The sequence below is a fragment of the Schistocerca cancellata genome, chromosome 8 (genome assembly GCF_023864275.1).
Source record: "Schistocerca cancellata isolate TAMUIC-IGC-003103 chromosome 8, iqSchCanc2.1, whole genome shotgun sequence".
NCBI classification, from domain to species: Eukaryota; Metazoa; Arthropoda; class Insecta; order Orthoptera; family Acrididae; genus Schistocerca; species Schistocerca cancellata.
The window spans coordinates 336,156,010-336,168,317 of NC_064633.1; the positions used below are offsets into that span (position 1 = coordinate 336,156,010).

The following is a 12,308-nucleotide window of genomic DNA, read 5'->3' on the forward strand; positions in this document are numbered from 1 at the left end:
AGTGACAAAAAGAAGATTTCAGAGTACTTGACAGCACAACACAAAAGTTTTGTCTCAAGTACAGACAGCATTGAAGATCAGTGGACAAAGTTCAAAACCATCGTACAATATGCATTAGATGAGTATCTGCCAAGCAAGATCGTAAGAGATGGAAAAGAGCCACCGTGGTACAACAACCGAGTTAGAAAACTGCTGCGGAAGCAAAGGGAACTTCACAGCAAACATAAACATAGCCAAAGCCTTGCAGACAAACAAAAATTAAGCGAAGCGAAATGTAGTGTGGGGAGGGCTACGCGAGAGGCGTTCAATGAATTCGAAAGTAAAGTTCTATGTACTGACTTGGCAGAAAATCCTAAGAAATTTTGGTCTTACGTCAAAGCGGTAGGTGGATCAAAACAAAATGTCCAGACACTCTGTGACCAAAATGGTACTGAAACAGAGGATGACAGACTAAAGGCCGAAATACTAAATGTCTTTTTCCAAAGATGTCTCACACAGAAATACTGCACTGTAGTTCCTTCTCTAGATAGTCGCACAAATGACAAAATGGTAGATATCGAAATAGATGACAAATGGATAGAAAAACAATCAAAATCGCTCAAAAGAGGAAAGGCCGCTGGACCTGATAGGATATCAGTTCGATTTTATACAGAGTACGCGAAGGAACGTGCCCCCCTTCTTGCAGCGGTGTACCGTAGGTCTCTAGAAGACCGTAGCGTTCCAAAAGATTGGAAAAGGGCACAGGTCATCCCCGTTTTCAAGAAGGGAAGTCGAACAGATGTGCAGAACTATAGACCTATATCTCCAACTCGATCAGTTGTAGAATTTTGGGACATGTATTATGTTCGAGAATAATGACTTTTCTGGAGACTAGAAATCTACTCTGTAGGAATCAGCATGGGTTTCGAAAAAGACGATCGTGTGAAACCCAGCTCGCGCAATTCATTCGCGAGACTCAGAGGGCCATAGACACGGATTCCCAGGTAGATGCCGTGTTTCTTGACTTCCGCAAGGCGTTCGATACAGTTCCCCACAGTCTTTTAGTGAACAAAGTAAGAGCATATGGACTATCAGACCAATTGTGTGATTGGATTGAAGAGTTCCTAGATAACAGAACGCAGCATGTCATTCTCAATGGAGAGAAGTCTTCCGAAGTAAGAGTGATTTCAGGTGTGCTGCAGGGGAGTGTCGTAGAACCGTTGCTGTTCACAATATTCATAAATGACCTTGTGGATAACATCAGAAGTTCACTGAGGCTTTTTGCGGATGAAGCTGTAGTATATCGAGAGGTTGTAACGATGGAAAACTGTACTGAAATGCAGGAGGATCTGCAACGATTTGACGCACGGTGCAGGGAATGGCAATTGAATCTCAATGTAGACAAGTATAATGTGCTGCGAATACATAGAAAGAATGATCCTTTATCATTTAGCTATACGATAGCAGGTCAGCAACTGGAAGCAGTTAATTCCATAAATTATCTGGGAGTAGGCTTTAGGAGTGATTTAAAATGGAATGATCATATAAAGTTGATCGTCGGTAAAGCAGACTGAGATTCATTGGAAGAATCCTAAGGAAATGCAATCCGAAAACAAAGGAAGTAGGTTACAGTACACTTGTTCGCCAACTGCTAGAATATTGCTCACCAGTGTGGGATCCATACCAGATAGGGTTGATAGAAGAGATAGAGAAGATCCAACGGAGAGCAGTGCACTTCGTTACAGGATCATTTAGTAATCGCGAAACCGTTACGGAGATGATAGATAAACACCAGTGGAAGACTCTGCAGGAGAGACGCTTAGTAGTTCGATACGGGCTTTTGTTGAAGTTTGCAGAACATACCTTCACCGAGCAGTTAAGCAGTATATTGCTCCCTCCTACGTATATCTCGCGAAGAGACGATGAGGATAAAATCTGAGAGATTAGAGCCCACACAGAGGCATACCGACAATCTTTCCTTACACGAACAATACGAAACTGGAACATGAGCCGTGGCGGCTGATATCGATAGTGCCACTCTGGTGGTTTATCTTTAGTGCCACGGTCAGGGCGGCAAGCAGCGCCCTCTGGGGCCTACGCGAGGAGTAACGAGGCAAGGTCCTGTGGGTGTGTATCCGGGACGTCGTGGAAGACGGTTGTCGGGTTGACGCAGCGAGAGTGGGACCGGACCTATCGCATGGAGATACACAAGTTGGCTCTGAACGGAAGGCGCCGTAGCAAGCAGCGGGAAGCGGGCGTCCTGTAATTTGTGTGAAGGAGTAACGATTTTGCATTGGATGTCCTAGTGGTTCCCGAGAGTTGCATTGGCTGCTTTCGGAGAAGAGAATTGGCAAGAGCTTGTGTCTACGCTCTTTTCCGTACGATGTTGCTGCCTGCCGTTATAAACAGGTGAAAATCAGGCGCTTGTATTGACTATACGGGAACTGATGTAAAATTACATTTGTGATTGAGTCTGACTTGTACTGTGACAATTTAGAGGCGAAAACTGTGGTGGTTTCATTAGGTCCGGTTCTTTACTGTGCAACTAAGGGAGACAGTTATTTGGGGTAACTGAGGGAGCACCATTATGTTGGTCTAAGTGATACGTTCTCCACGTTTTGTCTATGGCTTTGCGAATTGAAATCGTGGGGGAGTACACGTGTGAGTAATTTGCTATTGTATTGATGGTTATGTTGTAAAGACTGTTCTCTGGGGTGTTAAATCACGCGCTGATTTTTAGCCAATCTAAGCAGAAGTTACCATTGCTACTTGCTTACGTGCTACTGTCCTTATGATTGACGTTGTTTGTCTTTTCATTGTGGGTGTGCTCTCGTTAAAAAAAAAATTACGGCTACTATTCATAAGGGTTGCCTAGTAAGGAAATTGCTTAGGCTTTTATCATACGCTGGTCTGTTTGCCTACCTCATTGGCTTTCTATGCAGTAACTGAAGGAATGTGTATGGTGGTTCAAGGTTGTAGGCTGACTAGTATTTGAACTGGTGTTGAGCTAATGGGCGAGATCAGCATCCCACAAACCCGCACGCTGCGCATGGTTAAATGTTCCGCTATTGGGGAGCCGGCTCTCTGTTCTTGGACTGTGGAAGGATATGTGATGAGTGCATCGCTGTGGTTTTCGCGTGCTAAATTGCGGGGTGTCGGTGCCATCCTAGGGCTAGACTTGTGATGTATGTTATGTTGAAAGGGAATTAACTGTACCAAACTTAAGAGAGCTTTTAGTTTGTTTTAGTCTGTACATGGAATGATGATATTTTGTCGATTGCGGCAATAACTTCGTGTGTGGGGAGATCCTCTGAGGGACTTGTATTGTATTGTTGCAGTGCAGTCCATCTGAAACGTGCTGCTTAAAACTTGGGACTGCAGCTCTGATGTTATATATTACTGTTTAATCTTAAATGTCTTGGATGTAATATGGTTGTTGAGGATTATGTAATTTTGATCGCTGGTTCCTTAAAGGAAGTATTTCGTTTTAAAATATGTGCTCGGTCAGAGCATATTTAAATATGATTTTAACTCATCATTCAAATTTCCTAGTCTTGCTTTCTTAAAAAGCTTTCAGTTAAATGATTGCTATTTGCCTGTTTAAATGTCTGAGTCACTTAAAGGAAAAGAATATTATTTGTAATTTGTACTGATTGTTCCTTTTGGGTAATACCTGACTTACGTGTTCAATAAATGAGTGTCTAATCAATAGTGATGCACTGTTCTATTGCTAGCTTACCCTTTCCACTCCACAGCCTATTGAGCTGCTTTGAGTCGAGGTTGTGTTCAGAACACCCCTCTGACTTGACACCTCAGAATAGAAGGGAAAACCGATGGAGGTACTCAAAGTACCCTCCGCCACACACTGTCAGGTGGCTTGCAGGGTATGGATGTAGACGTAGATGTAGATGTAGATATTCGCATGTTTCGGATCGGTAGTAGCAACTTTGACACAAGAAACGTCACGTATCACGCATACGAAAGCAGGCGACGTACTGACCTCGGTGCCGCCTACTAGAGCAGTGAGATGACGCTGGCAGCGAGGGAAAGCTGTCAGTGACGGCGATCTTTGACCTTTATCGACTGAGCTAGCACTACCGACCACCGCGCTGAGGGTGTGTTCGAGAACTGCCCAGAGGTAAGTGACAGAGAGAGGGGCCGCCGACTCACCGTGTCGATGCCGACGAGGAACATGTCGAGCGCGAGCAGGCAGGCCGTGCGCTCGTCGGCGGTCCGGAGGATCCTCAGCAGCAGCGGCGGCTCGCTCAGCCCGCTGGAGTCCAGCTGCTGCAGGCGGCGCAGCGCGCGCTGCACGTGGCGCCACGTGATGCTGCACACCAAACAGGCACGTTCAGGGACGCACACACTACAGGCGTGTGCAGCTCTCAGCTGGCTACTGCCAGTCAACAACAGAAAATAAACTTAGTCCGAGACGTGTGAAACGTAGCTGATCCCCTTCTGAGATCTCCATTCTTTCCAAAAGGCTCGAAAACTACAGTGCTAACATTATTTTATCTACAATAGTGATTTGAAGCTGAGGCAATGAATTAAAATTTCTACCATTGCTGGTATTCAAACCTGGGCCTCGTGCTTACAGGGCAGATGCACTAACTATTGCACCACAATTGCTGAGTTCCTAGAGTTGTCCGGGTATGTATTTATTCCAGTTCCGTTTGTCTCTTCCTCCCCCTCCCTGTCCTCTTCCCATCACTAACTCAACCCTGCCCAATTCTCTGTCCCGTCCTGCTGCCCCTCCCTCTGTCCATCTGGACCTACCCATTCTCTCTGTCCATTTGCTCCTCTTCCACTCTCTGGTCATCTGCTCCTACCTTCTGTGGTATGTGTTTATTCGAATTCTATTAGTCCATCTCCTCCGTACCCCCCTGTCCACTTCCTTCCCCTACCCACTCCCCCTACCTCCTCCACCCCTACTTTCTGCCATCTCCTCCTACTGCTCTGTCCATCTGGACCTACCCATTCTCTCTGTCCATTTGCTCCTTTTCCTCTCTCTAGCCATCTGTTCCTACCTTCTGTGGTATCTGTTTATTCGAATTCGATTAGTTCACCTCTTCCTCCCCCTCCCTATCCATCTCCTTCCCCTCCATATCCATCTCCTTCCTCTCCTCCCCCACCTCCTCCTACCACTCTATCCATCTGGACCTCCCTATTCTCTTTGTTCATTTGCTCCTCTCCCTCTCTCTGGCCATCTGCTCCTACCTTCTGTGGTATGTGTTTATACGAATCCGATTAGTCCACCTCCTCCTTGTCTATCTCCTTCTCCTCCTCACACTCCCGACCTCCTCCACCCCCACTGTCTGCCACCTCCTCCTACCCCTCTGTTCATCTGATCCTCCCCATTCTCTCTGTCCAGCCGCTCCTCCTCACTGTCTCTGGCCAATTGCTCCTCCTCCCTCTCTTCATCTGATCTTCCCCTCTCTGTGCATCTCCTCCTCCACATACCACCTCTTCCACTCCCTCTTTCGTCCTCACTCCCTCCATCTTCTCTCACCTCTCTTTGTCCAGCTCTCTATCCATCTGCTCCTGTCTCTCCTTCTCTGTTCATCACATCCTCTTTTCTTTCTCTGTCCATTTCCTTCTCCTCTCTCTCCATCTCCTCCACTCCCCTGTATCTCTGTCCATCTCCTCCTCCCCCACTTCTGTCTGTCCATCTCTTCCTCCCACCTTCTCTGACCGTTATCGCCCTCACTCCAATAGGGAGTTGCTGTTTCTTAAACTCATAGTATTTCTTATCGGAAACTAGTAATATATTCACCAAGTTTGGTTGAAATCGAGCTGGGGGTTTAGGAGGAGCTCCGTCTGTATACGCAGACGCCACACAGTTCACGTATAATTAACATACTTCACACATATCTGTACACATATTTCACCAGTATCTCTAGTGAATTTCGCCACGCAGCTTCGTTTACTTATATTTATGACGTCATATCTCCTCAACTATGAGTCGTACAGTGATATACACTACTAGCCACTAAATTTGCTACAACACGAAGATGACGTGCTACAGACGTGAAATTTAACCGACAGGAAGAAGATGCTGTGATATGCAAATGATTAACTTTTCAGAGCATTCACACAAGGCTGGCGCCGGTGGCGACACCTACAACGTGCTGACATGACGAAAGTTTCCAACCGATTTCTCATACACAAACAGCAGTTGACCGGCGTTGCCTGGTGAAACGTTGTTGTAATGCCTCGTGTGAGGAAGAGAAATGCGTACCATCACGTTTCCAACTTTGATAAAGGTCGGATAATGGCCTATCGCGAAGGCGGTTTATCGTATCGCGACACTGCTGCTCGCGATGGTCGAGATCCAATGACTGTTAGCAGAATATGGAATCGGTGTGTTCAGTTGGGTAATACGGAACGCCGTGCTCGATCCCAACGGCCTCGTATCACTAGCAGTCGACATGACAGGCATCTTATCCGCATGGCTGTAACGGGTCGTACAGCCACGTCTCGATCCCAGTCAACAGATGGGGACGTTTGCAAGACAACAACCATCTGCACGAACAGTTCGACGACGTTTGCTGCAGCATGGACTATCAGCTCCGAGACCTTGGCTGCGGTTACCCTTGACGCTGCATCACAGACAGGAGCGCCTGTGATTGTGTACTCAACGACGAACCTGGGTGCACGAATGGCGAAACGTCATTTTTTTCGGATGAACCCAGGTTCTGTTTACAGCATCATCATGGTCGCATCCGTGTTTGGCAACTTCGCGGTGAACGCACATTGGAAGCGTGTATTCGTCATCGACATTCTGGCGTATCATCCGGCGTGATGGTATGGGGTGCCATTGGTTACACGTCTCTGTCTCCTCTTGTTCGCATTGACGGCACTTTGAATAGTGGACGTTACATTTCAGATGTGTTATGAACCGTGGCTCTACCCTTCATTCGATCCCTGCGAAACCCTACATTTCAGCAGGATAATGCACGACCGCATGTTGCAGGTCCTGTACAGGCCTTTCTGGATACAGAAAATGTTCGACTGCTGCCCTGGCCAGCACATTCTCCAGATCTCTCACCAATTGAAAACATCTGGTCAATGGTGGCCGAGCAATTGGCTCGTCACAATACGCCAGTCAGTACTCTTGATGAACTGTGGTATCGTGTTGAAGCTGCGTGGGCAGCTGTACCTGTACACGCCATCCAAGTTCTGTTAGGCTCAATGCCCAGGCGTATCAAGGCCGTTATTACTGCCAGAGGTGGTTGTTCTGGGTAGTGATTTCTCAGGATCTACGCACCCAAATTGCGTGAAAATGTAATCACATGTCAGTTCTAGTATAATATATTTGTCCAATGAATATCCATTTACCATCTGCATTTCTTCTTGGTGTAGCAATTTAATGGCCAGTAGTGTAATTTCACCGGTACATACATGGGCATAGTCTGCGAAATGTAGATATAAAAAAATGTTGTGGAATCTCTTGAGTCGATTATTTTGGCAATAGTGAGAAGACACATCTCTTTGCGACGCTGCCTACTTCTACACTCATGCTCATAAATTAAGGATAATCGCAGAATGTGGTGCCACACAACATGGCACTACAGAAAACTGTCGCTAATGGCATAGACATAGGGAACACACACGACACAGATCTAAAAGTCCACGGTATTGGTGATAAGTTGAGAAACCCTCCGCAAACACATGTGCTACAAAACGCCACTGTTTCCTGCGTATGTACCCCGACATCAATATGGGATATGATCACCATGCACACGTACACAGGCCGCACAACGGGTTAGCATACTCTAGATCAGGTGGTCGAGCAGCTGCTGGGGTATAGCCTCCCATTCTTGCACCGGTGCCTGTCGGAGCTCCTGAAGTGTCGTAGGGGTTTGAAGACGTGCAGCGATATGTCGACTGAGAGCATCCCAGACGTGCTCGATGGGGTTTAGGTCCGGAGAACAGGAAGGCCACTCCATTCGCCTGATATCTTCTGTTTCAAGGTACTCCTCCACGATGGCAGCTCGATGGGGCCGTGCGTTATCATCCATCAGGAGGAAGGTGGGACCCACTGCACCCCTGAAAAGGCGGACATACTGGTGCAAAATAACGTCCAAATACACCTGACCTGTTACAGTTCCCTGTCAAAGACATGCAGGGGACTGAAGCGCCTAGAACCGCTCGTCCACCGCGGCCGGTGCAATAAAACAATATCAAAATAACGGTTCTTGGTGCAGTATTATTAGATTTCATTTACCAGCCACTGCCCCAGGCACCTAAGCCCTAGGTACGTGCAGCAGTCATAATTCCACCCCACACCATCAAACCACGACCTCCATACAGCTCTCTTTCAAGGACATTAAGGGGTTGGTATGTGGTCCTGGTTCACGCCAGATGAAAACCCGGCGAGAATCACTGTTCAGACTATACCTCGACTCGTCCGTGAACATAACCTGTGACCACTGTCCCAGTGACAATGTACTGTGTTCTTGACACCAGGCTTTTCGGGTTCTCCTGTGACCAGGGGTCAGTGGAATGCACCTTGCAGGTCTCCGGGAGAATAAAGCATGTCTGTTCAGTTGTCTGTAGACGGTGAGTCTGGAGACAACTGTTCCAGTGGCTGCTGTAAGGCTCCGAGCAAGGCTACCTGCAGTACTCCGTGGCCTACAGCGGGTACTGATAGTCACATATCGGTCTTCTTGTGGTGTTCTACACTGCTGACGTCCCGTACTGTAGCGCCTGGACACGTTTAATGTCTGCTGGAATCGTTGCCATAATCTTGAGATCACACTTTGTGGCTCACGGAGGGCCCGTGCTACGACCTGCTGTGTTTGACCAGCCTCCAGTCGCGCTAGTATTGTACCCCTCATAACGTCATCAATATGTGTTCTTTCAGCCATTTTCAACACACAGTCACCATTAGCACGTCTGAAAACGTCTGAACACTTACTCGCTGCACCGTACTTTGACATGTGCCAACATACCTCTGCGTATGTGGACTGCTGCCAGCGCCACTGTGCGACGGCCTCAGGTCAAATGCACAGCGTGGTCATACCCCGAGGTGACTGAAACCCGCAAACCGCCCACCAGAGCATTGTTTCACCATCTATCAGCATTATCCTTAATTTATGAGCACGAATGTAGATTCTATGTGCAGTCTGCCAGAATCGTGGCTTCCACCATAGGCTTGGCCGCCCTCTGACTATATAGGCTCTTTAGTTAGTGTACCAAAGTTTCTCTCCATATGTGCTGACCGTCAGCTGTTTCTGGTACCAATTCCATCTTTTTGACAGCGCGCCCCACTGCTGGCAGCCGTGAGGGAAGCGTTACCTGGTGATCTGGTCGAGTGCGGCGACGTAGCGCCGCCAGGCGGGCGTGCTGAAGAAGCGCCAGAAGGGCGCCTTCAGCTCGAGGATGCCCACGTAGTGGAAGAAGGTGCTGACCGCGTCGATGAGCGCCTGCGTGTCGGCCGGCGCGTCCTCGTCCAGGCAGCCCAGCCGCTCGTCCAGGGCCACGCGGCCGATCGCTGCCGACACATCCACAGAGTCAGCTGGTTTCCCTGTCCTACACGGGGACCGCGCCCACTCGTCAACACAAATTTCGTCCACAAGCAGGGCTCGGCCAGAAATGAAAGTGATAGAAGTAGGAGCCCCAGATGGCCAAGCGTTCAGAAAAAGATATCGTCTTTAGTAAATATAACTCCACCAAGGGCTCAGTGCCTGGGGCAGTGGGTGGTAAATGAAATTGAATAATACTGCACCAACAGCCGTTATTTTTATATTATTTTTTTAAGCAACCAGTTTATACGTTCCAATCACGTTACCTTCAGGCCTCTCACATGAATGGCACCAAGTAACACTTGTGCATATACAGTGTGATTTTTTTCCACCGTATACAAATTCTAGGGACTGATCGATGAGAGGATACAGAACAAAAAAAGGTCTAATCAACTTACGTCCGGAAATGCAGGGTTTCCCTGGTAGAGACCATTTATTCAATCATGCTTTGTTACAGCGTCTGCAGTCTAATACACGCTGTACCACGCAGCCACAATTACAGTAAGCATGGCCGGCCGGAGTGGACGTGCGGTTCTAGGCGCTACAGTCTGGAGCCGAGCGACCGCTCCGGTCGCAGGTTCTAATCCTGCCTCGGGCATGGATGTGTGTGATGTCCTTAGGTTAGTTAGGTTTAATTAGTTCTAAGTTCTAGGCGACTGATGACCTCAGAAGTTAAGTCGCAAGTGCTCAGAGCCATTTGAACCATTTTTGAACAGTAAGCATGGTTTCCTCCTAGAGGGTGGTACTGTTCTCTAGCACCCTCTCCTGCCATAGTCATTGGTAATGTTGCGTCCGATTCACTTCTCTTGCTGACCCACTTTGTGCTGAATGTGATACAGCGTTGTACACAGTGTAAGAATTTTTAGCATATTGCAGCCCTGTCAGCAACTGTGATAGACTAATATTTTGAAGAATCAGCCTCAGTTGCACAAATTTTCTGGTCTTTACCAGGTTTCGGCTAAATTAATCTAGCCTTCTTCAGAAGCATAACATTACTATAACATACCTGAGTAAGGCACAGTCTACATTAAAATTAAAACTTATAGTACCGTGGTGCTAACGTACTTCCCGCTGCCAACCGACCGCGTGGTGAAGAGATGCCGGGGCTGGACTTCAGTTAAGCAGTTTTCATTCGACATGGGACCATGGTTCTATAGGTTTTAATTGTAATGTTGATTGTGTCTTACTCAGGCATGTTATAGTAATTTTATGCTTCTGAAGAAGGGTAGATTAATTTAGGCGAAACCTGGTAAAGACCAGAAAATTTGTGCAACTGAAGCTGATTCGTCAAAATATTAGTTGTACATAGTGGTTCTGTATTCGAATCGAGAGCTTGCCGACATGGTGTTTACCTACGGTAAACAATGGTAATTGGCGGCGGGCAGCAAGGTTGCATCAGGAGACCTTCCCCCGCCGACAACAACCACAGCATCCAATGTTTGGAACACTGTTTCGACGTTTGTCTGAGACAGGGTCGTCTGAGGAAGCTGGAAATCATGAGGGACGAACTCGAAATGTTCGGATATCTGACTTGGAGGAAAATGTGATTAACACTGTGGAAGGCGAACGCCGTGTCAGTACCAGCCAGTTGGCTCGCCAGCACAGGGTAAGCCAGACGACCGTGTGAAACAATCTCCATGACAATTGTTACTACCCTTGTCACTTCCAGAATGTGCAGGGATTACAGACTTTCTACATCGCGAGCAGTTTTGTCATTGGTCTCTTCACCAGGCAACCGCAATTCCGGGATTTGTGTGATTAATCCTATTCACAGATGAGGCCACCTTCACACTGTGTGTTATCTTCAACTTTCATAACAGTCATCTGTGGGATAGTATGCAGAACCACCATGGTATGGTGACAGCGAATCATCAGCATCGGTGCAGCCGGAGTTGTGGGCCGGGATAATTGGCGACCGTATTTTGGGACCAGTCTTCCTTCCACGTCGTCTAACAGGCCGGAACTATCGGCGTTTCTTGCGGGTGACTTTGCCTTCCCTGCTGGAAGAAGTGCCATTGATCAATCGAAGGGTTATGTGGCTGCTACATGATGGTCTTCCAGCCCACTTCGCCGTTAAAGACAGGACGCATCTCAGTCGTGTCTTCCTTGTTCGACGGATCGGACGAGGGGGTCCAGTTGCATGGCCTGCTCGTTCACCAGATCTCAACCCGTGCGATTTCTGGTTATGGAGCCAACACAAAAGTATTGTCTATGCAGAGCCCATTCCAGATGTGGAGACACTGGAGCAGCGTATTTATGCCGCCCTTGTCAGTGTTCGGATGCAGCCTGACCGATGTGAACGTCGAGCCACATCGAAACCATTTTCAGCATATACTATAAATGTGGCTGCATAGTACAGCGCGTATTAGACAGCAGTCTCTGTAAAAATGTATGATTGAATAAATGTTCTCCAGAATGGAAACCATGCATTTCCGGACATAAGCTCAATAGACCATTTTTCTTCCGTACCCTCTCATCGATTAACGCCTAGAGTTTGTAAACAGTGGAAAAAATCACCCTACATAAGAAAAGCCATCCGTAGCTATCGCAACTTTATGAGCATGTGTGCTCTTCACACATGTGGCACTTGAGAGAGTTGATGTTACATGAGTGCACAGATACTCATGAAGTTCGGATGCCTACGGAACTAGATTCGAATATTGGTGGCTTATCTTATACATGCACGAGTGATACTTGGTGCCATTCATGTGACAGGCGTGAAGATGATGTGATTGGAGCGTCTAAACCTGTTGGTTAATAAAACAATATCAAAATAACGTCTGTTGGTTCAGTGTTATTACA

At 47.4% G+C, this 12,308-nt stretch overlaps 1 protein-coding gene across 1 annotated transcript in view; it reads right to left on the minus strand.

The window, feature by feature from the left end:
* The window catches only part of LOC126094785 (probable cytochrome P450 301a1, mitochondrial), a 182,666-nt gene that overhangs the window by 66,254 nt on the left and 104,104 nt on the right, over positions 1-12,308 (minus strand). Inside the window, exons 5-6 of the mRNA XM_049909347.1 lie at positions 9,280-9,475; positions 4,150-4,309 (exon numbers count right to left, since the gene is read on the minus strand). Coding sequence (XP_049765304.1) covers positions 4,150-4,309; positions 9,280-9,475 — 356 coding nt within the window. The remainder of the gene's footprint in view (positions 1-4,149; positions 4,310-9,279; positions 9,476-12,308) is intronic.